This window comes from Engystomops pustulosus, chromosome 5, assembly GCF_040894005.1.
Source record: "Engystomops pustulosus chromosome 5, aEngPut4.maternal, whole genome shotgun sequence".
NCBI classification, from domain to species: Eukaryota; Metazoa; Chordata; class Amphibia; order Anura; family Leptodactylidae; genus Engystomops; species Engystomops pustulosus.
In genome coordinates this window covers 49,068,360-49,093,537 of record NC_092415.1, presented here as the reverse complement: position 1 = coordinate 49,093,537, position 25,178 = coordinate 49,068,360, and the positions used below count along the sequence as shown (strand labels likewise).

Here is a 25,178-nt window from a genome sequence, read left to right as displayed (position 1 = left end):
GAAAACGCGAATCGGGCCCTTAGTAAATGACCCCCAATGTATAACAATGGATTATAATACAGGGTCTCTTTTTTTTCTTAGCGCTTGTCTCTAAAGTTGTCTAGAGAAGGTGTCTCCATATGCCTCAGGGAGAAGATCCAGGACCCTGAAAATCCTGCATAATAAGAGTCCGAAGAACCATCAAGACAACTTATCGTATCTGGCTAGTTTGGAACCTCCAGGATACATAGCAGCAGGAAGCCTCAGCCATTGGCATCTCTGGTATGCTGAAGAAAACATCAGGAATAAGTGGAGACGTCTGACTGGGAAAATCTGACTCGTTGCCACGTTGCCTCAGTGTGATGCAACATAATCATGCACTGCAGATGGTGCTTTATCATCTATCTTTATGTCACAGATTGTGGCCCATCGCCACCAACCAAAGGCTGAGGACTAACGCAGGAGGCACTGGTGGACTCTACACCATGAGGGATATTCATCGTCCTGCCTGAAATGCCATGTGCCACACTGACAGAGGAAATGGTATGTGGCCTAACCCAGGTGCCAGAAAACTCAGACGTAAACACAGACTGTTCTGACCAGTGTCTTGAGGTGAGTTTATTTCAGTTTTCAGCATCTTGTGTAATTTTGTTCAATGTGACAGTAATATAGAGATTCTGTGTGGCCGTCCTTCTGCCATCTCATCACATGCCAGAGATACTTGTGAGGACAACCCAGCACTAACATCCATCCTATCTCCTGCAGATCTTCCACGCTTTTGGCATGAGCTCTGAATATCTGGGATTCAGCGCCCTGCACTGCCCCACGTGACCAACCGGACAAATTTCCAGGTGAGTAGATAGTGGGGGAGATTTATTATGTCTACTCTGTCAGTTTCCTAGTAAAGAAGGTCCACTGCATTTAGCAAAGTCTCTGCCAAAAAGGTTATAGTAGAAATCTCTGCCAAATCAGAACTGGTCAGGAGAAGATCACTTCCTTATCTACTAAGAAGCCAGAAGCTCTTAGAGGATACAGGTGACGGAGCGCCAGCGGGGGAAATTCTAAGGCTGACTTATAAAAATATGTGAGAGTTTCATGCTCAATGAGTTACATTAGGATCAGAAGTAATATATTGTATAACAGTGGATTATAATACAGGGTCTCTTTTTTTCTTAGCGCTTGTCTCTAAAGTTGTCTAGAGAAGGTGTCTCCATATGCCTCAGGGAGAAGATCCAGGACCCTGAAAATCCTGCATAAGAAGAGACCGAAGAACCAACAAGACAACTTATCGTATCTGGACAGCGTTGGGTCGGCTAGTTTGGAACCTCCAGGATACATAGCAGCAGGAAGCCTCAGCCATTGGCATTGCTGGTATGCTGAAGAAAACATCAGGAATAAGTGGAGACGTCTGACTGGGAAAATCTGACTCGTTCCCACGTTGCCTCAGTGTGATGCAGCATAGTCATGCACTGCAGATGGTGGTTTATCATCTATCTTTATGTCACAGATTGTGGCCCATTGCCACCAACCAAAGGCTGAGGACTAATGCAGGAGGCACTGGTGGACTCTACACCATGGGGGATATTCATCATCCTGCCTGAAATGCCATGTGCCACATTGACAGAGGAAATGGTATGTGGCCTAACCCAGGTGCCAGAAAACTCAGACGTAAACTCAGACTGTTCTGACCAGTGTCTTGAGGTGAGTTTATTTCAGTTTTCAGCATCTTGTGTAATTTTGTTCAATGTGACAGTAATATAGAGATTCTGTGTGGCCAACCTTCTGCCATCTCATCACATGCCAGAGATACTTGTGAGGACAACCCAGCACTAACATCCATCCTATCTCCTGCAGATCTTCCACGCTTTTGGCATGAGCTCTGAATATCTGGGATTCAGCACTCTGCACTGCCCCACGTGACCAACCGGACAAATTTCCAGGTGAGTAGATAGTGGGGAAGATTTATTATTTCTACTCTGTCAGTTTCCTAGTAAAGAAGGTCCATTGCATTTAGCAAAGTCTCTGCCAAAAAGGTTATAGTAGAAATCTCTGCCAAATCAGAACTGGTCAGGAGGAGATCACTTCCTTATCTACTAAGAAGCCAGAACCTCTTAAAGGATACAGATGACGGAGCGCCAGCGGGGGAAATTCTAAGGCTGAAGTTTAAAAATATGTGAGAGTTTCATGCTCAATGAGTTACATTAGGATCAGAAGTAATATATTGTATAACAGTGGATTATAATACAAGGTCTTTTTTCTTTTTTTTTCCTAGTGCTTGTCTCTAAAGTTGTCTAGAGAAGGTGTCTCCATATGCCTCAGGGAGAAGATCCAGGACCCTGAAAATCCTGCATAAGAAGAGACCGAAGAACCAACAAGACAACTTATCGTATCTGGACAGCGTTGGGTCGGCTAGTTTGGAACCTCCAGGATACATAGCAGCAGGAAGCCTCAGCCATTGGCATTGCTGGTATGCTGAAGAAAACATCAGGAATAAGTGGAGACGTCTGACTGGGAAAATCTGACTCGTTCCCACGTTGCCTCAGTGTGATGCAGCATAGTCATGCACTGCAGATGGTGGTTTATCATCTATCTTTATGTCACAGATTGTGGCCCATTGCCACCAACCAAAGGCTGAGGACTAACGCAGGAGGCACTGGTGGACTCTACACCATGGGGGATATTCATCGTCCTGCCTGAAATGCCATGTGCCACATTGACAGAGGAAATGGTATGTGGCCTAACCCAGGTGCCAGAAAACTCAGACGTAAACTCAGACTGTTCTGACCAGCGTCTTGAGGTGAGTTTATTTCAGTTTTCAGCATCTTGTGTAATTTTGTTCAATGTGACAGTAATATAGAGATTCTGTGTGGCCAACCTTCTGCCATCTCATCACATGCCAGAGATACTTGTGAGGACAACCCAGCACTAACATCCATCCTATCTCCTGCAGATCTTCCACACTTTCAGCATTAGCTCTGAATATATGGGATTCATCGCCATGACACTGCACCAATTGACCAACTGGACAGATTTCCAGGTGAGTAGATAGTGGGGGAGATTTATTATGTCTACTCTGTCAGTTTTCTAGTACCGTATTTTCCGGACTATAAGGCGCACACATAAAAACCTAAGATTTGCTTAGAAATCCAAAGTGCGCCTTATAGTCCGGCGCGCCTTATGTATGGAGGAGGGCAGCGGACCCTACTTACATAGGTCCCCGCTACCGGAGACAGCAGATCTCCAGCGGGAACTGCAGACCACGCGGCACGAACAACAGGCGCCATAGCGCGAACCAACTTCTGCCGCGTGGTCTGCAGTTCCCGCTGGAGATCTGCTGTTTCCGGTAGCGGGGACCTATGTAAGTAGGGTCCGCTGCCCTCCTCCACCTGAACAGACCCCCTTCCCCATCTCCCTGGGGAGACCGCTCACCTCTTGCCGGGTCTGTGGAGAGTCGCTGGTTTTAACACCACACCCCGGACCTCCTCCACGCCCCCGGACCCTGCGCCTTATAGTCCGGTGCGCCTTATATATGGAATTATTCCATATATAAGGCCTTTTTAGTAATGCACCTTATAGTCCGGTCCGCCTTATGACCCGGAAAATACGGTAAATAAGGCTCACTGAATTTAGTATAGTCTCTGAAGCCAGAACCTCTTAGAGGATACAGGCGTCAGAGCACCAGAAATTTTAAGGTTCCATATAAAAATGTGAGAGTTTCATGCTCGATGAGTAACATTGAGATCAGAAGTAATATATTGTATAACAATGGATTATAATACAGGGTCTCTTTTTTTCTTAGCGCTTGTCTCTAAAGTTGTCTAGAGAAGGTGTCTCCATATGCCTCAGGGAGAAGATCCAGGACCCTGAAAATCCTGCATAATAAGAGTCTGAAGAACCATCAAGACAACTTATCGTATCTGGACAGCGTTGGGTCGGCTAGTTTGGAACCTCCAGGATACATAGCAGCAGGAAGCCTCAGCCATTGGCATCTCTGGTATGCTGAAGAAAACATCAGGAATAAGTGGAGACGTCTGACTGGGAAAATCTGACTCGTTGCCACGTTGCCTCAGTGTGATGCAACATAATCATGCACTGCAGATGGTGGTTTATCATCTATCTTTATGTCACAGATTGTGGCCCATCGCCACCAACCAAAGGCTGAGGACTAACGCAGGAGGCACTGGTGGACTCTACACCATGGGGGATATTCATCGTCCTGCCTGAAGTGCCATGTGCCACACTGACAGAGGAAATGGTATGTGGCCTAACCCAGGTGCCAGAAAACTCAGACGTAAACTCAGACTGTTCTGACCAGTGTCTAAAGGTGAGTTTATTTCAGTTTTCAGCATCTTGTGTAATTCTGTTCAATGTGACAGTAATATAGAGATTCTGTGTGGCCGACCTTCTGCCATCTCATCACATGCCAGAGATACTTGTGAGGACAAACCAACACTAACATCCATCCTATCTCCTGCAGATCTTCCACGCTTTTGGCATGAGCTCTGAATATCTGGGATTCAGCACTCTGCACTGCCCCACGTGACCAACCGGACAAATTTCCAGGTGAGTAGATAGTGGGGAAGATTTATTATTTCTACTCTGTCAGTTTCCTAGTAAAGAAGGTCCATTGCATTTAGCAAAGTCTCTGCCAAAAAGGTTATAGTAGAAATCTCTGCCAAATCAGAACTGGTCAGGAGGAGATCACTTCCTTATCTACTAAGAAGCCAGAACCTCTTAGAGGATACAGATGACGGAGCGCCAGCGGGGGAAATTCTAAGGCTGAAGTTTAAAAATATGTGAGAGTTTCATGCTCAATGAGTTACATTAGGATCAGAAGTAATATATTGTATAACAGTGGATTATAATACAAGGTCTTTTTTCTTTTTTTTTCCTAGTGCTTGTCTCTAAAGTTGTCTAGAGAAGGTGTCTCCAGGGAGGAAATCCAGGACACGGAAAATCCTGGATAAGAAGAGACCAAAGAACCATCAAGACAACTTATCTTATCTGGACAGCGTTGGACCAGCTTGTTGTGAACCTTCAGGATACATAGCAGCAGAAAGCCATTGGCATCGCTGGTATGCTGAAGAGGAATAACTAGAGACATCTGACCCGGAAAATCTGACTCTGTTGTCACGTTGCCTCAGTATGGTGGAGCATAATCATGCACTGCAGATGTCACATATTGTGGCCCAACACTACCAACCACCTAGAAAACTATATTGAGACAAGAGTAATAGGATCATTGCATTTCTATTGCCTAAGCATATAGATCCCCGGTTGATGCACCCTAGACAATGGCTGATAAATATACATATATCCTATTGTACCTCTAGGAAAACCGCCTAGAGGAAAAAGCCAGCCTAGAAAAATACACAAATAGTGGAAAAAGATACTTTCTTTTGACAATACGTTAAAACATTAAAACATCCGGGTGGTGGCAAAAGCAGAGGAAAAGGGGGGCATCACCGGACACAAAAATGGAGGAACATGTATACACATATAATCAGATAAGACTTGTATATTGAATGAATGGGGCACTTAGTATGAGCCAACAATAGGGCTGTATATCGTTCATACATTCTACATAGTGATCAAGTAACATGGCAACCCATCATAGTAAAGGAGGATCTTGTCCTAGCGTTTAGGAATGACGCTCCACTGTCCGGGATGGCACCCTACCCGACACGCGTTTCAGATCAGAATGAGCCTTCGTCATCCCGGACAGTGGAGCGTCGTCATTCCTAAACGCTAGGGTAAGATCCTCCATTACTATGATGGGTTGCCATGTTACTTGATCACTATGTAGAACGTATGAACGATATACAGCCCTATTGTTGGCTCATACTAAGTGCCCCATTCATTCAATATACAAGTCTTATCTGATTATATGTACATACATGTTCCTTCATTTTTGTGTCTGGTGATGCCCCCCTTTTCCTCTGCTTTTGCCACCACCCAGATGTTTTAATGTTTTAACGTATTGTCAAAATAAAGTATCGTTTTTCACTATTTGTGTATATTTCTAGTCTGTCTTTTTCCTCTAGGGGGTTTTCCTAGAGGTACAATAGGATTTATATATACTACCAACCACCTGCAGAGGATTGGCACAACCGCAGGCGGCACTGGTGGACTTGTACTGCCCTGTGTACTATGGGGCACATGTATCAAACTTTTGGCTTGCCTTTTTATTTCATTTTTAAAACTTTTTATGGTGCTTGTGCTCATTTGCGACTTCCTTTGCGCTTAAGACAGTCTCTCTTCAAAGTTTGCCATTGTATAGATTTCTGCAATGTTCCCGGTGTTATCACCTGAATCCAGATGTGAAGGTTGCAAATTTTTTTTTTCAAAAATGTCGCAAATTTTGGCGCAAATCTATGGCTGCCCCTGACTAGGCATATAAAAGTGATTCCAACTTTTGTTTTAAAAAGTCGCAAAGGTACAAAAGACCAAACATGTATCAGTAAGGAAATCTGACCAGCAAAAAGCCAAGAAAAGTCCCAAAAATAGATAGAAAAAGCCAGAATTATGATCCATGTGCTTCTTTGTATACTATTCATTAAAAATATAAAATATTTATAGAAACCTGTTCTATTCTCTATTTTTTCTGGAGATTTTTTGAGAGTGGATTAAGAGCAGCCATTAAGAGTACTTCTTCTGAAGAAGAAGATGGCGGGACATCGGGTCCCGCAAGAGCAGATGTCGAGCTCTATCAACCCAGCTGAGCGCTGCTCCATTCCACAAAGGGGAACATTGCGCATGGCACCGTATTCCGGAGAAAGATGGGACATCTCCTATCTTTCTCCCGGCTACAGAACGGTATGGTGCCGCACGTGTGCTCATACCGCTCCCGTAGTTCACCTTGCGCCCATTGCTGTCTCTGGGGGGATGTATATACGCTGTATATAAGTCCTCCATACGTTCGTATGAATGTAGCCTTACTCAGAGGAGTTGTGTGAATTTATGATTTATGTAACTAGGGCCGGATAAAGATTGGTGGGGGCCCCCATTGCATGTAGTCCAGACAGGAAACAGCAATCGCTATAAAGTGCTCCCCAGCAATCACTATATACAGCCTCCCCAGTAATCCCTATATACAGCGCCCAGTATTCACTATATACAGGGCCCAGTATTCACTATTAACTATATACAGCCCCAAGTAATCACTGTATACTGTGGCCCAGCAATAACTATATACAGACTCACCACTAATCAATTTATACAGCTCCCCAGTAATCACTTTTTTACAGCTCCCCCAGTAATCACTATATACAGCCCCAAGTAATCGCTGTATACTGCGGCCCAGCAATAACTATATACAGACTCACCAGTAATCACTATATACAGCTCCCAAGCAATCAATTTATACAGCTCCCCCAGTAATCACTATATACAGCTCCCCCAGCAATCACTATATACAGCTCCCCAAGTAATCACTATATACAGGTCCTAGTAATCACTATATGCAGCCCCTCAACAATCACTATATACAGCTCCCCCAGCAATCACTATATACAGCTACCCAGCAATCACTATATACAGCTCCCAGCAATCACTATATACAGCTCCCCCAGCAATTACTATGCGTGCCAAGCTCCTTCCCTCGCTAGTGGATATCAGAGGTGTTCCAAGATGGCGACGGCCTGCCACCCTGCCATCTTTGTATAGTATGCCTCCTATCGTCTATGGCAGAGGAGGAAACTTAGAAGTCGGGGGGCCTCGGGGCACATAATAATAATGATCTGAATACGGCCCGGGGAGCCCAGACTCGAAAACAATGTGGACGATTCGGGCGGTAGATATTACACAGTCCAAAAACAGAGTATGTTCCATACCACTTTATATAGAAAAGTTAGCTACTTGCAATAAGAAGTCCAAACATTCCAGATCCACTTCTTTCAATGTCGGGGTGACGTTTACAGTGTTGAGTGTCAACAGATTATTAAGAGAAACGACCCCATTTAGGTGCGATTTTGTCAAACATCCTTGAGAAAGGCTGTCATTTTGAAGGGGCCCCTCACCTATTATGTCCCCGACTCCTAGGGATATAGTTTAAAGCTGGCCTCTCCCAGCTTTCCCTGCTGTGCCTCACAACCTTAGAAAAAGCTTGTCGTATGCCTGGTGCTATTGTTCTGTATTTCCGTTGTGACCTCGGTACTCCTATTGACTTTGATCCTGTTCCGCCTGCCTTGACCTATTGCTACGTCCCCGACTCTGATCCCTGTGGAACAACCTGGTGGTACCACGCTGAAGCAAGGCCATACTGCTTTGCCACGGGCTCTGGTGAAAACCGGGTGCCACTTGGATTCTGGTCCCAGGATCTAAGTGTTTAGATAGTGTTGAGCAGGTCACCAAACCTAAATGCGGAGGTCATTGGAAAAAAGTCTCCTATGGTGGGGAAGCTTTTTGGATTTTCCAATTAAAGACCAGACACCCTATGGCAGTGATGGCTAACCTATGGCACTGGTGCCAGAGGTGGCACTCAGAGCCCTTTCTGTGGGCACTCAGGCCATCACCAGAGATGACTCCAGGTATATTCCTGCACTCCCAGACGGCCCAGGACTTGCTGTGTACAGAGCTATTTTAAAGTGACAACTCTACCTGGGACTATTTTCTGCTATATTGGTGTCCTCAGGGTGCTGCTATCAATGAAAACTGTGACAGAGAAGGGAGTATAAATCACAAATTAAATTTCTGTGTTGGCACTTTGCAATAAATAAGTGAGACTTGGTTGTAGTTTCGGCACTCGGCCTCTAAAAGGTTTGCCATCACTGCCCTATGGCAGTGAAGATGAACCTTTTAGAGGCCAAGTGCCCAAACTACAACCAAAATCCACTTATTTACCATGAAGTGTCAACATGGCATTTCAAACAGTAACTTATTGCTACCTGTTCTTCAACATCATTGAATTGTATTGGCTCTCCTAAGGCCACCAATGCAGTTGAAAGAAGGTGGGCAAATTCAGACCGTCATTGTAGCTTCTCTCCATGTAGAATGGTGGCTCCAGCAGGATGACCTCAAAGACCATGCAGTTATTTCATCACCTTCTCACCTTTCCTGCAGTTTCAAACAGCCAGTAAAGTGGCGCTTTAAAAAAGCGCTGAGAGCAGCATCCCTTCAGTTGCTTAGGACTGCAGGATGATTTGGTGGATGTGGTCCTGTTTGGTGAAATTGGGACGATGGCCTGAGTGCCCACAGAAAGGGCTCCGAGTGCCACCTGTGGCACCCATGCCATAGGTTCGCCACAACTACCCTATGGGATTAAATTATAGATCAGATCTTATGTACTTTGATTGAGGAACTATTGGTAACTTTTGATAGTATATTGTTCACATTGAACACTGTTAGCTACAGTTCTGTTGAAGTAGGTACTAACGTTCTAGAAAGGTAGGATCGCTTTATATATATTGGAGCACATTTACTTACCCGTCCGGAGGAGTTCACAGAAAGTGCATTGTCCGACGATCATGCACTCTGCTGCCACTCACTAAGATTGTCCGCCCGATATCCTGCATGTGTCGCTTCTCTGCTCAGGTCTGCCAGAGTATACCTTCTTCTTCCTGGGGTATGTAAGTGGCTGATCTTGTGACACAATTTGAAAGTTAAAGCCCGCAGTCCGAATCAGTTGGATCGTCCGGCAGCCACGGCCCCTGCTTTCTGTTGCATGAAAGCCAGCACAGCTGCACCAAAATATGATTGCGCGTGACACAATCCCCTACTACATACCTGTCACAGCCGCGCAAAACCCGTAAACATTGGAAAGTCCAACGAAAGTGCGGCCACAGACCCTTAGTAAATAAGACCCATTGTATGTCACAGTGAGTAGCATTGCAACAGTAACATTGCATTATTCAACTGCGTTTTTGAATCATGCCGAATTATGTCTATCTTAGAATTTGACTACTTTCTGTGCGTTTTATTTCTCTACATGATGTTCTCCCTTTTTGATCAAATGATATGTACATACAAGTCTCCCCTAACATGGGATATTAGGATGTTGTGGGTTGGTATACACACTTGCACATTTGCTTCTATGTCAGTTCTTCCTTCCTTTCATTCTGAGGTGCTTTCTTCCAATTATGTGCTAGTCAGTGAGTGTTTTTTCCTTCAAATACATACTGGTCCACATTTATTAACCCCTTAAACCAATGTCATGGGTATCACACAGGCTCAGAAGCAGAGCCTATGCGATCCAAGCCGGAGGCTGGCTGTAGCAACAACCCGCCTCTACCTGCTCTAGTCCATATCCGGCAGCATTGGAGCTCTGTGAACGTGCAGTATCTTAGTGCTAGCAGGTCGCCGGCAGTGGAACAGGAGCTACTGCGCTTGCGCAGAGCTTGATTGCTGCAGGGGACATGCCAGAAGAATGGTCCGTCTAGAGCGGGTAGAGGTGGGTCTGTAGTGGCTAATGTTAGTGTGGCTACTGTAGTAGCTACTGGTGGCCTTTGCCCCCGGAGCTGTCTGAGGCTTCTCCATGCCCCCAATAGCCTTAGAAATTTATTTCCATTTTCAAGCATTAAACTTTATTTCTGCAAAAGATTGTAATAAAATTTATACTCAAGAGAACAAAAGATTAAAAATCCGACCATACATACTGTGAAGAAAACCGTGACATATTGGGCCCCTGAGGGGTACGCAAGGTCAACTAATTATCTTTTTATAGGCACTCCCGGAACACACGGGTTCTGAGGGGCGAAGGAAGTGTTTTAGATTTGTCGACACAACCTCTGGATATGGCACAACAATAAATGACAACCCTTATTATCAAACCAATAAGCTGTTCTCCTTAGATATAAGCCCGGTTTTGCCAAAAACATAGCGATGAGACTTACTCTTCCTGCTACTCAGAGCCATTCACAAGGCAGAGATTTTGCTGGGAAGGGAAGCGAGAGACAACACTACAAAGGCCATCAATTTGATATACAAAGCCCAAATGGAACATATGCTGCTCATGCTTCTATCAACGGAAGCAGAAAAGGCTTTTGATAGAGTGAGCTGGCCCTACATGTCCGAAGTTCTTCGCGCATTTGGTATCCGGACTAAAATGTTTCTCTGGATTATGTCTCTATACTCCTGCCCCTCAGCGTCTGTCCAAGTGAATTGTACTCTCTCGGATAGCTTTGGGATACGAAATGGTACCAGGCACGGCTGCCTGCTGTCGCTCCTACTTTTTGTCCTCTCCCTGGAACCCTTTCTTCGTCAAATACGCGGATGACCTTCTCTTTTTCCTGACTAATCCACAGATCTCGCTCCACAATCTGATGAAAGAGATACACACGTTTGCCCAAATATCCCACTTCCGTATTAATTGGTCCAAGTCGGAAGCCCTAAATGTTTCTCTCCCGGACCATCTTCAGGAAACACTGAGAGGATCATTCAACTCTAAATGGGTATCCCAGGGTATCACTTACTTAGGGACCCAACTACCAGCTGACTTATCCAAGTTTTACACACTCAATTTCCTTCCGATGCTTAAAAGAGTGCAGGAGGACTGCTCCAGATGGACCAGGGGCATTTTTTCATGGTTTGGGAGATGTGCTATATTCAAAATGAATATACTTCCATGTTTCCTCTATCTTTTTCAAGCACTCCCTATTAAAATACCAAAAGCATACTTTCGCTCCCTCAATGCTATCCAACATAAGTTTGTCTGGGCTGGTAAACCTGCCAGAATCAAGCGTACTGCCATGTATTGCTCAAAGATCTCACGAGGTATTGGACTGCCGGATTTCAAAGGTTACCACACAGAAGCTCATCTAGCTAGAACCATCGATTGGTGCTGTAATTCCAGTCTTAAGCCTTGGGTGGTCTTAAGCAGTCCTTCACGACAATCCCGTTACAGGTGCTGCTGTGGCTGCCTACCGAAAAAACTATAGCCCTAAAATCGCACCCCACGATCAGTCAAACAGTTAATAACTGTCAGTGGGAAACAGTTAGGGAAAGATTATTGCCTAAGCAGTCCCCGAAGACGCCAATTCTGGGAACCCTGACTTTTCTCCAGGATGCGAGGATATCGTATTCAAACAGTGGAGATGGGCGGGTAAGTTTAGGGCAGAACATTTTAGTAAGGACTCGGTGTGAATGACTACGCAACAACTCATTGAACTAACAGACCCGTGTCCACTAGGAGCTTGGAAAGCTCAACAGTTATGGCACTATCTGACCTCCCTACCTCCATGTTCTCAATTCTCCAAAAGGCCTACCTCATTTGAAAGCCTTTGCTCCAGCACGGGAACAGCTTGTCACACGCTCTCTTTCTCATACTCCAGCCTTTTCTCCATCCCTGACGACCCTGGCCCACAATACCTGACGCAGTGGGAAACTGACTTAAACATCTCAATCACGCCTGAACATAAAACACGCATTTTCGAATTATGTCACAGCACCTCTGTAAGCTCAAGATACCAAGAAGAAGGGTACAAACTTATGTCCAGGTGGTATAGGGTTCCTACTAGGTTACATACTATTTTCCCACTGGTACCCTCTACATGCTGGAGATGCGGAGAAGAGGAGGGGTCCTTCCTCCACATGTTTTGGTCTTGTCGGATCCTCACCCCTTTCTGGGAGAGTTTGCAATGCCTAATCTTCTCAGTCTGTGGATATTCTGTGGAACTAAATCCTCCTCTCCTAATCCTCCATCACTGGGACATCTCAACGCGGACATACAAGAAATCTTTACTACGTTTTCTAATAAATGTAGTAAACGGTCTAGCATTCCACTGCTCTGGAAATAGACTACTCCACCAACAATTGCTATGTGGATTGCTAAAATAAATGATATCATGCACATGGAGGACCTTACCTCTTCTGTACATGGCACATACGCTAAATTCAGTAAAACCTGCCAGCGATGGACCCTCTTTCAACGATCTGCTGAATACAGGCAATCTATTTGATATACTTGAGAAGCTTCTCTTTCGACCTCCTTTGGTTGTTCATCCTTCCCCTGGCGTGAACGCCCTCACACTTCTCCTTGTCTACCTTACTGCCCCTCCTCACATTCCTCCCTCCTACCACTTTGACTAATTTCTTCTCATTCCCTACTTTTCTTTCCTGTTGTTGCAGTTACGTGTTGCCTTGGAGAATTCTCTATGGTCTCCTTGTGGAGCCTGGAGTCTCTACCTTGGCCTTGTTCTTTAAATCATTTAAAAATTGGCGGGGGCATGGGTAGAACTAGAACTTGAATTTGTGGTAGCCATATCTGAAGACTTTTATGTAACATGTACTATCTCATGTGACTCTTACTTGATGTAACGTAATGTGATAAGGACTGTGTTCCTGGTTTTCTTTTTGTGCTCCTGCTCCTAATAAAACAAATAAAAAAAAAAAAAAGATATAAGCCCGGTCCATAACGGGATTATATAGGGTGAGGAACCAACCTGATAGCATGTATATAACCGAGACATGGACGTGGGGATCTGTGGATCGAGATAAAGGAGCAACAGAGGTTACATTTTATATTTAATTGCCTTAAGAGGACACTAGACAAAGAGTACATACAATAGATACATATACAGAGTACAAATACACAGGTAGAACTACAAGTATCAGCAATTTGTATGTTAGTTACCTTGTGTGTGTGGGCCTAATGGAAACTGATAGGCCACATTTAATGATCCTTCCAGAACTTGATGGTAAATGGTTTTCCATAAGAAAGACAAGGGCATCAGTGGTGTTCTGATTATATTTGGTGCAGACACACCCCTGCACACCCCCAGGAGGGCTCATAAGACCGTCCTAACCAGTATTAAGTCCAGAACCTTGGAGAAGTCATAGTTTCTCAAGGGGAAGTCATAGGGTCAGGGTTCTGGTATCAGTGGATCTGGGTGAATCCTTGGATTGCATTGATACCAAGCCTGACCCATTTGCTATGGTCCCATCTCAAGATATTTATATCACTGGACCTAAGGATGCTAGAGCCTAATGATCACATCTGTGCAATTCCCTGATGAGAGTCCAAAAATGTATTCACCCTTGGGCTGAGATGGACCATAACTCCATTACTGTCCCTAACCAATGTATTCGTCTGATATTTTTTTATGACTCATTGGGGGTCATTTACTAGGGGCCCGATTCGCGTTTTCCCGACGTGTTACCCGAATATTTCCGATTTGTGCCCATTTCCCCTGAATTGCCCCGGGATTTTGGCGCACGCAATCGGATTTTGGCGCATCGGTCCCGGCGTGCACACGACAGAAATGGGGGGGGGCGTGGCCGAACGGAAACCCGACGGATTCGGAAAAACCGCCGCATTTTTAAAAAAAAATCTGTCGCAGAGCTTGCACTTGCTGTTAGTAGAACAGCAAATAGTGACGGGAGTGTCAAGTGATGCAGGGATTCCGACAAAGAAAGCTGTAGCGAAATCACTCCCGGTGTCGGATGCTGCAAATGGGAATCTGTACATATGTTTTAATGGGCCGTTGGCAGGTCATTTGAATCAAGAAGTTAAAGAAAAGATCTGGAAGCGTGAGAATTTAGACATTTCACTCTACTGCCTCTGGAGCGATTTAGTATTGAAAAGTAGGAGAAAGGGAAGGAATACAGGAAGGAGGAGGATGATGAACATAGGCGGTACAGGCTGCTTCACCGTCATTTTGGGAATTGGTTGCACGCATTTGCGATTCTGGGAAGTGTAATTGGTGAAAAGAACCCAGAATGTTGCTCAGGATTGTTTGCACATTTGGACACTATATGGGATGCTTACAAGACATACGGGGGAACGGCTTGGTTAAAATACGATGAACAGTTCAGGCAGCAAATGGCAGTGCAGCCGTCATTACAGTGGGATCATACAGACATATCATTGTGGATGCAGACAATGACAGCTCCTAAGACCCCAGTCAGGAATCCTTTCGGGGGCGGGGGGGCTAGTAGTGGGTCTTCTTTTCACTCCGGGCCCGACGGAGCAAAAGGGACGAGCTCATCGGGCGCATTTAAAAAAGGGGTATCGCTGGAAATACAACGAGGGCTCTTGCTCTTGGGGTTCATCCTGACTGCAGTGTTATATACTTCCTTTGATGCGGCGGTGGCATTGGTGCGGGATGCGGGGCAGGGGGCGCTGATAAAGCTGACATTGAAGCAGCATTTCGCCTCCTGCCTGTGCATCCTAAGTCTATGCACCTGCTAGGTTGTTTCTTTGACGGGGCCTTTTATGTGGATGGGTGCCTCCCAATGGGTTGCTCCATTTCGTGTGCATATTTTGAGGCGTTCAGCACATTTTTGGAGTGGGTGATTCGGAGGGAATCCGGGTCACAAGGGGTTTTGCACTATTTGGACGACTTCTTGTGCGTGGGTCCAGGGGATACTTGGTGTTGCCACAAAGTGTTGCAGACATTGACAGATGTTTTTTCAAGATTTGGGGTTCCGTTAGCAGAAGACAAAACGGAATGTCCTACGACGAGGTTGTTTTTTTTGGGGAATGAACTTGACTCAATGGCGATGGAATGCAGGTTGCCAAGTGACAAATTTCAGGATCTGAGATTAAGGGTACAGGAGGCGCTAGTTAAAAATAAAATATCATTGAAACTATTACAATCGTTACTTGGGAAGCTCAACTTTGCATGTGGAATAATGCCGATGGGGAGGGTATTTTGCAGGAGACTGGCGCAGGCGACCGCGGTTGTTAGGAGACCTGAGTGCTCGATAAGGTTAAAGAAAGAGCACAGGGACGACTTGCGAGTGTGGGACAGTTTTTTCTTGAATTTTAATGGTAAGACGCTGTGGATGAGAGAGCCGGTGGCGAATGAGGCACTGCATTTATTTACGGATGCGGCAGGGTCAGTGGGCTACGGGGCTTACTGTCAAGGGGAGTGGAGTATTGGGGCTTGGCCTTTGCATTGGATTGAAAATGGTTTGACTGCGAATCTTTGTTTGCTAGAATTGTTCCCAATCGTAGTTGCGGTGGAGCTTTGGGGCATGCGGCTTGCGAACCAACATATGGTTTTTCACTGTGATAACATGGCTGTGGTCGAGGTGATATATAAGTAAACTGCTTCGTCTCCACCTGTGGTTGTGTTGTTGCAGCGGTTGGTGCTGCGATGTTTGCAGTGGAATGTGATGTTTCGGGCTGTACATGTTCCAGGGTTTGAGAATACCATCGCTGATGCGCTGTCTTGTTTGCAGTTGGACAGATTTCGGGAGCTGGCCCCTGGGACGGCGAGGGATCCTCTGCAATGTCCAGGGCATTTATGGGAGCTGGTGTGGTAAGGTTTTTGCGATGGGTGCAGAAGTCGTTGGCCCCATCGACATGGGCGGCTTATCAGAAGGTATGGCGAAGTTGGTTTGAGTTTGAGGATGGATGTGGATTCGAAAGCATGGGTGGCAGTCGAGGCGACGTGCTTTTTTGTTTTATGATTGGTATGTTTGATAAGGGAATGTCGGGGGCCATGGTTCACAAGACTTTGTCGGTGCTATCATTCCTGTTTAAGTTGATTGGGGGTGGTGATGCTACACAATTGTTTTTGATCCGTCAAGCGACGAAGGGTTTCGTTAAAAGCGGAGCGAGGGTGGGGGGTAGGCGACAAGTTTCTTTTACAATCTTGGGGGAAGTAGTAGAAGAGTTGAAAGTGGTCGCTAATCTGACTATGAGTTTCGTCTGTTTTGCTTGGCTTATTCTTGGGCATTTTTTGGGGCATTCAGGGTGGGGGGGTTGGTGAGCAGCAGCCGGACGGTGGCTGGGGGAATTCAGCATTGGCATGTGTTATTGGGCAGTGATTCGATTCGAATTTGGTTATTCGGGTCCAAAACGGACAAGAAGGATAAGGGTTTTTTAGTGCAGTTGTATCGTCTGGATGGTTGCAAATTTTGTCCGGTGGCTTGTTATGAAGCTTTCATGAATTTTAGGATATTGGGTAAGGAATCGCTTCTGGTGCATGAGGATGGCACCTCATTGTCGAGATATCAATTTGGGGCGGTGTTCCAACAATGCATAACCCACATTGGTTTGATCCCAGGTGGTTACAGTTCTCACTCCTTCAGAATTGGGGCAGCGACAGAGGCTGCACAGTGGGGGCTTAAGGAGGAGGAGATAATGAGAATCGGGCGTTGGGAGTCGCAGCGCTTTAAGTCGTATGTGAGAATGAAGTTGCTGGAGCCTTAGTGGGGGGACTGTGGACTGATTGGTTGGGGATGGTGTATGTTTATTGTTCGGATTATTACAGTTATGTATTTTCTACCAGGAATGAAAAAATGTGTAATTTGGGTGTTTGGCCATTCTTTCGTTTATTGGGCAGAAAGGAGGGCGAGATTACGTTTATGGGGTAGGTACCTAGGGCTTAACCCTGAACAGGTAAGTGCACACTGGCTGGGTTTTAGAGGGCTTACTTGGGGTCGTGTGAGGCCAAAACTACTAGAAAATTTTAGGAGATGGGGCCCGCCGGATGTACTTATACTGCATGTTGGGGGCAATGATGTGGGTAGTTTTCCCATGCGCTCTTTCATAAAAGCTAGCAAGAGGGATCTATTGTGTCTGTGGGACCGTCATCCGAGAATGTTGATTGCTTGGTCCGATATAATCAGGAGGGAGAGTTGGCGTAATGCAGTGTCGGTGTCTGCTTTGAACAGTTGCCGAGTTAAAATCAACAAGAGTGTGGTGAAAATGGTGCGGTTGAATGGTGGTCTGGTTGTGAGGCATTCTCTACTGGATGAGGACAAGAGCTATACAGGCCCTGATGGTGTGCATTTGACAGATGTGGGCCTTGACGTTTTTAATTTTGGTTTGGCTGAAGTGGCTGAGTTTTGTGTACGGTTGTGGGGGAGCATGGCGAATTGAGGGGGTCAATGTCGCCATGCCTGGCGGGCTCTTGGCAACAGCCAGTTTGAAGGTAAAGCTGTGGTTATACTATATAGCCACTATAATTCAAAAGATGGTGGTTTTGATTAAAACAAGATATGTTTTACCCGGTGTTTAACCGGGAAGAAGGTGTTGTTTACGGTCTCCAATGGTTGGTCTAGGGCCACATCTTCATTCGCCACTCAGCTAGGAGGTTTGCAGCGAGTGGAGCTGGGGGTGTGCGCTGAGCGTGCAATTTGGTTATATGGAGACTGATTTTATCGGTGAGGTTGTTACAACCAAAATAATAACATGATAATTTGCGGTTGTTGCCAAGAGCTCTGCTATCAGAAAAATATATTGTTATGTTATGTAATGTTATGATTTAGTAAAAGATTTAGAACATTAACAAAGCTGTGACCATTCACCTTTCCAAGAAGAAATTTGTCTTTGTGTTTTATTAGTTAGGTGGGTGGTTAAGCTAATGGGTATATGGTTGTTTCCTGTGCCCATGCAGATTCTGCGGATGCTGCTGCAGTCCAAGGAAATATGGGAAAATTTTATTTCATTGTGTGGCCAGGTGAGGGTTTCCTCCTATAAAATTGCAGTAGACATTTCTATATCCAGGAGATGGAGTCTGATATTGTGATATAAAGGTCCATACACCCTGCTTCATTCTATACCACCATACAGCCACCACCAGGGGCAGATACCTGCATAAGGATTTATACAGCTCCAATCAAATGATGTAACAAATGAATAAGCATTGAGCTCCCCCTAGTGTCTAATGGTAAGAATGTCATTGTGTAGTATCCCAAAGTACACCTTTACACCCCTCCACATTGGTGAAAGGGGTTAATGTTTATTAATGTGGTGTTTTGTACTGCAGTGCACTGTTTATAATGGGATAACACTATTCCTATGTCATTATCCATGTATGCTATGTATGCTAAGGGGTCAAGCCCTTCTAGGTTGGGAGGTAGAACCTGTATATGCAGGAGCTACCTATTATTATGAGTGTCAGAACAACTCCCCAGACATGTGCTCAGTGAGTGTGCCCTCAGTCAGTGAGTGTGTGCTGAGGAGAGTGTCAGCCTGACACAGCAGCAGGAGCCTGACCACAGGCAAAATCCCATCATCTGCAGCTCACAGAGAGGGAGAAAGATACCCCCATCACCAAGGTGAGAGACTAAGGACCCCCAAGTCACATTGTCTCCAGGAGCAGCTGGATGAATGTCCCAGTATACAGGCCACAGCCTACAATAAGGAGACCATAGAGAAGCCAGAGGAGCTTAGGCCCAGACATAAGGGTCCAGTGAAGATAGAGCACAGCCACAGGAGTGCAGCAAAGTGACAGTTTTAGGGCTTGGATCTTAAAGATACAGAACTGTATGTGAACAAGTGTAAATGTGCCTTCATTATATGGACATTTGTAAGCATTGAAGTAAACTGAGCCGTGAGCTGGGCCTGTAAGATCACCGCTCCTGCCTCCTGGTTCTTATTTTAACATCAAGGGCATTCTGATTCACAACCTATAAACGAGGAGATTATAAGCCCCGGGGTTACACCAATCCACACCCCCCTTCGGACACCACAGCGAGCCCCACATCAGCCAGCAGACTACAGAGATTGGTGGGATTAACCCGCTAGCCACTGTGACCCTACAGCTAGCAGGCCACCCTAAGAAGCAGACCGCCACCCGAGGGACCCGCCATCTTAAAGCCTCTGTGTGGGCCACTACGGTGCCCGCGTTAACCCGTCAGCAATTGTTTCCCATAGCGACCTAATAGAACTTAGCTTTCCTTTCCTACGCTGTTCTAGAAAACATATAAGCTTAGCTCTGATTCGTAGCTGCTAGCAACATAGACAGGCCCACTGTTTTTATTAACATGCAAATTATATATAAAGACCAATAACATCAAAACTGATTTTTTTTTCCCCATCTATGATGTCAAGATGAGAGAACCTACAACTACCACTGCCTGGGCATTATCCTGTCATTCTTATCTGTGACTTCAGAGAAGAAACAAGCAGAGATAGTTGGCTCTTGCTCACTTGTCTTTGTAGTTCCTCAGCAAATTCTTTGCTTTGCACCATGGAGATCAGGGGGTTGGGATTCTTCCCTCTCCTATGGATCACATGGATGCTACTGAGTCTGGGAACCCTAGTTGCCTTAACGGTCATTTCAGGGCACGAAAAATACCCATACATCAGGTAAGAGGGGATGGGACAAGATTCTAGTCTTTATACTATAATTATTATAGTTATTCTATTATCAGTGTTATGCCTAAAATATTCCTGCTGAATTAGTATAAACTGTAGAAACCAGACGTTTACTGGTCACTGTATAAAAAGACACATATGTAAGTTTTCTTAGTGACATGAAATCCGAATAAGCCTTTCCCATTTTAGGTCAGTTAGAATTACTAAAATTACTTTGTCAAATGCCAAAATAATAAGAGAGAGAGTTTTAAAAGGCATTTTTATGACTTCATTATATCTTGGCTGAATTCTTTAATCTTTCCCATGATGTTAAATAAAGAAACAGTGTTTTTCAGGTGTGCCTTCAAATACATCCACATCAAAAGCTTCTAAAGAAATTACCACTCTATATTTGGGCCATCCCAAATGTTTTAAATTCACAATAATCTTATGTATGTAAACTGTTAACTTTACAGAAAATCATAGAAATTAATTACAAATTCTATCTCTCTCATTTATCTGGCATTTAGCAAATTTAAACAATTTTGGTAACCCTAATTGACCGAAACAAAAACGGTTCGTTCTGATTTCATTTCAAGTAGTGAGAAAAACATGTGTTTTTATATAGTGTATGTATCTTCTCGTTTCAATTGTATATTGCATTATTCAAGATTTCTATCATTTTATGGACGTCTTATTCTAATTCCCAAAATTTTTCTGTACTTCACAGTGACACGGGAAAAGAGCTCCCAGAGTCGGCGGTGTACACAACCGTCTTCATGGTAGCTTCCATTCTAGGTAAGTAGATACAGCTCCCTATAGTTAGGCCCCTTCCTCACTTGCGTTGCATCTCACGTCAGAGTTTGATCAGGGTGCGATCAGGGTTTGGTCAGTGAAAAACTGACATTTTGCATTTGAGTTCAATTAGTTTTCAGTCAGAGTTTGTTCAGTGTCTCACACATTTTCAATGCAACTCACCGAGTTGTGTACAGTGTGCTTTATTGCAATTTTTTAAGTGTTTTTATGTTTTTGAGGTCTTGTGTCGTTATATTTGTTCTAATAAAGATTGCTATTATTATTGACAATTGCTGGGCTGGTATGACACTCTTTTTCTTTTTTGCTACATGTACATCCCCCATATTGTCAGCAGCCATTGGCACAGATCTGTGGCCTATGACACCATCCTCAGCTAAGAAGATTGCCTGAGGTTTAAGTGTATAAATGTAAGGATGTGAATATGCTGTATGTTTGTGTATATGTGACGTATATATACTTGATTATGTATGTGTATATGCCGCATATACTGTATGCATGTGCTGTATGTCTGTATATGGTATTGTATGGATGGTTCTGCTGATTTTGGGGTTTCCGAGTAAGCCCCGTTTTAAGCGTGCACCCATCATTGGACTAGATCCGTTTCACTGTGCCACCCTTGGTTTTTTTTTTCTTTGGGTATTGTATGTATATGTTTATTTGTGTGTGCATATGTGATGCATATATACTGACAGTGTTTATAGGAAGTATATAATACTACATGTGTGTATATGATGTGTATATATTGTATGTATAAGTGCATAAATGTATATATCTGTGAAAAATTGTATATATATATATGTATATAACTATATAAATGTGTGTGATTGTAACTCACGTGTGAGTATACAAATATGTATATTTTGTTAAGGGGGACGGGGGGCCTGGTCCCCCTAGTTACTCCCTGCATAGAAAGTTTTATAGGGATAAGATATTTGTGTCTTCTCCTTAACCTGTTTTTCCAGGCACTTTTTCTATTTCCACCTATGTTCTGACCAGTGTCTTGAGGTGAGTTTATTTCAGTTTTCACCATCTTATGTAATTTTGTTCAATGTGACAGTAATAAGGAGATTCTGTGTGGCCGTTCTTCTGCCATCTCATAGATACTTGAGAGGACAACCCAGCACTAACATCTATCCTATCTTCTGCAGATCTTCCACGCTTTCAGCATTAGCTCTGAATATCTGGGATTCATCGCCCTGACACTGCACCAATTGACCAACTAGACAGATTTCCAGGTGAGTAGACAGTGGGGGAGATTTATTATGTCTACTCTGTCAGGCTCACTGCATTTAGTATATTCTCTGCCGGAAAGATTATAGTAGAAATGTTTTCCCCAGAACTGGTCAGGAGGAGATCACTTCCTTATCTACTAAGAAGCCAGAACTTCTTAGAGCAGCGATTCTCAAACTGGGGGTCGAACGACCAAAACACAGGGGTCGCGATCTTATTATGTTTTTGCCGCGATTTGCGGCAAAAACAGGAGAAGGCAAGTGTGCACTAAGCACACACTCCTTGAGGACCTGTCTGGCTTCTGTACAGAGGAGAAACTGAAGGACCTGTGATGATGTCATCATCACATGACCCTCCGGCTTCTCCTATATGCAGCCTCCTGTTGAACAGGACTGCTCACAGTGAGGAGAAACTAGAACTCAGAGCAGCATGGGGGCACTACAACTGGGGGACTGCAGGGGGCCACTAGAACTGGGGGCAGCAGGAAGGGGGACTAGAACTGGGGCAGGAGGGGGAGAACTAGAACTACTACTAAGCGCACTTTCGTCGTATTTTCCGACATCTCTGGATTTGCACGGCTGTGACAGGTATTTAACAGGGGTCTGCACTGGCATTGTGTTGCACGCAATCAGATTGTGTCGCAGCTGCCTGGCTTCCATACGACAAAAATTGGCGGTTGTGCCATCGGACAATCCGACTGATTCGGACTGAGCGCGGGATTTAACTTTCAAATTGTGTCGCAAGGCAATGCACTTACATGCACCAGGAAGAAGATGGTGAACTCCGGCAGACCTGAGCAGGATATGCAGGATATCTGCGCATGATCTTAGTGTATCGCAGCGCAGTGCATTGTCGGGTAAGTAAATGTGCCCTAATATGTCTACTCCGTCAGTTTTCTAGTAAATAAGGCTCACTGCAGTTAGTATAGTCTCCACCGGAAAGATTACAGTAGAAATCTCAAATCAGTGTTGGTCAGGAGATCACTTCTTATCTTCTAAGAGGCCAGAACATCTCACAGGATATGGGCATCGCAGCGCCTGCGGGGAAAATTTTAAGGCTGACGCTTCAAAATAAAAATATGTGAGAGTTTCATGCTTGAAGAGTAACATTGAGATTGAGAAGAAGTACCGTATATTCTCGAGTATAAGCCAACCCGAGTATAAGCCGAGACCCCTAATTTTACCACCAAAAACTGGGAAAACCTATTGACTCGAGTATAAGCCGAGGGTGGGAAATGCATTGGTCACAGACCCAGCCAAGTACATAGCCAGCCAGCCCCCTATAATATACAGCCTGCCCCCAGTAGTATACAGCCACCCCAGCCTGCCCCCAGTAGTATACAGCCATCCCCCAGTAGTATACAGCCACACCAGCCTGCCCCCAGTAGTATAGGAAATACTTGTAAAGAATAATTAAAAATGGACTTAAAAAAAACAAACTTATTTACTCGCCCTCCGGTGGCCCCGATGCGCAGTGCTGCTCCCCCGATGTCATCGCGGCTCCTCTTCTGGCTTCCCGGCTCCTCTTCTTGCTTCTGTCTTCTTTAACATCGTGTTGGGCTCCGCCATTGTTCTTCTCCCATGCGGCGCCTAGAATGACATGCCGCTGCTGACATCATGCTGACGGGAGAACAATGGCGGCGCCCAACACGATGTTGAAGAAGACAGAAGACGGCGCGGAAGCAAGAAGAGGAGCCGCAATGACATCGGGGCCATCGGAGGGTGAGTAAATAAGTTTGTTTTTTTTTAAGTCCATTTTTAATTATTCTTTACAAGTATTGACTCGTGTATAAGCCGAGGGGACGTTTTTCAGCACATTTTTTGTGCTGAAAAACTCGGCTTATACACGAGTATATACGGTAATATATTGTATAACAATGGATTGTAATGCAGGGTCTCTTTTTTGTTCTCAGCACTTGTCTCTAAAGTTGTCTAGAGAAGGTGTCTTCATTTGCCTCAGGGAGAAGATTCAGGACCCAAAAATCCTGCATAAGAAGAGGCCAAGGAACCATGGAAACAACTCATCTTATCTGGACAGTGTTGGGCCAGTTAGTTGGGAACAGTCAAGATACATAGTAGAAGGAAGCCTCAGCCATTGGCATCGCTGGGATGCTGAAGAAAACATCAGGAATAAGTGGAGACGTCCGACCGGGAAAATCTGACTCTGTTGCCACGTTGCCTCAGTATGGTGGAGCATAATCATATACTGCAGATGGTGGTGTATCATCTATATGTCACAGATTGTGGCCCATCGCCACCAATCAGGGGCAGGGGATTGTTCAAGTCTGCCATGTCCCCAATCTTAGGAGATTTAATTTAGTCTCCATTGATATTAGACTTACAATGATGGCCAATTACGATAGCTCTAGGATGGTCTTACTGTGCTTAATTTCATAGGCGTAACTGGAGTCCGGGTGCTTCAGGCAGTCAGACCATCACTGATCAACACATTTCCTATCCCGCAGGTAGGGGAAAATATGCCACCTTAGGTCCTCGTGATACTGAGCTCTTTTGCACCTCACTATTACAGGTCTCCCACACAACATCAGCTTGATACTATTAGAAAGTACCCCAGGGTTACTACACCTTAGGCTGCATTCAGACGAAAATATGGAGGATGTATGTACGGGAACAAGATTGCCAGTGTCGGACTGGGTTTCCTTAGGCCCACCAGATAAAATCAATTTGGGGGCCCATACTTCATTATCCCCCAGGAAATATACTCTAGAAGACTCCAAATTGTGTCGTTTTCTGATGGACCTCTGGGTTTCAGTATTAGGTTGAGCCAGGACCCACCGGAGGATCCTCTGGTACTCTGGTGGGCCAGTCCGACACTGAAGCTTGCAGCCGTACATACTTTCCCCACATATGGCAATAGCCCCACCGTACATGCGGAAATGATAGGACATGTCCTTATTTTCCATGTGCACAGCCCATATACCGTCCATTTCTATACAGAGGGGATGTATGCACTGGACCGTATGCCTGCCCGGCCATACATTTGTCTAAATGTAGCCTAAGTGTGACTAGCTCCTAACAGCAGCCTGGTCAGTCCCCAATTCAGTGGGAAAGACACAGACATCCCTTTTAAGCTACAGAATCCAACAATCCCTCATACTCTACTACTCCCACCATTCCTAGAGGGGCCCTGAACGTGCAATGCATGGTCCTACATGGCAATAAAG

At 44.9% G+C, this 25,178-nt stretch overlaps 1 protein-coding gene across 8 annotated transcripts in view; it reads left to right on the top strand.

Moving 5' to 3' along the window:
* The window catches only part of LOC140134003 (DNA damage-regulated autophagy modulator protein 1-like), a 29,977-nt gene extending 7,984 nt beyond the window's left edge, over positions 1-21,993 (top strand). For 2 of the 8 annotated variants that reach the window (XM_072154669.1, XM_072154668.1), the window contains exons 7-15: positions 82-591; positions 745-830; positions 1,156-1,680; positions 1,834-1,919; positions 2,252-2,776; positions 2,930-3,016; positions 3,779-4,303; positions 4,457-4,542; positions 4,875-5,300. In XM_072154669.1, the coding sequence (XP_072010770.1) occupies positions 82-162 (81 nt within the window). In that variant the 3' untranslated portion in view covers positions 163-591; positions 745-830; positions 1,156-1,680; ... (4 more) ...; positions 4,457-4,542; positions 4,875-5,300. Of the gene's footprint in view, positions 1-81; positions 592-744; positions 831-1,155; positions 1,681-1,833; positions 1,920-2,251; positions 2,777-2,929; positions 3,017-3,778; positions 4,304-4,456; positions 4,543-4,874; positions 5,301-21,912 lie in introns of those variants that run through there. The other 6 variants (XM_072154672.1, XM_072154673.1, XM_072154671.1 and 3 more) reach the window with 6 other exon arrangements.
* Positions 21,994-25,178: the final 3,185 nt, after the last annotated feature.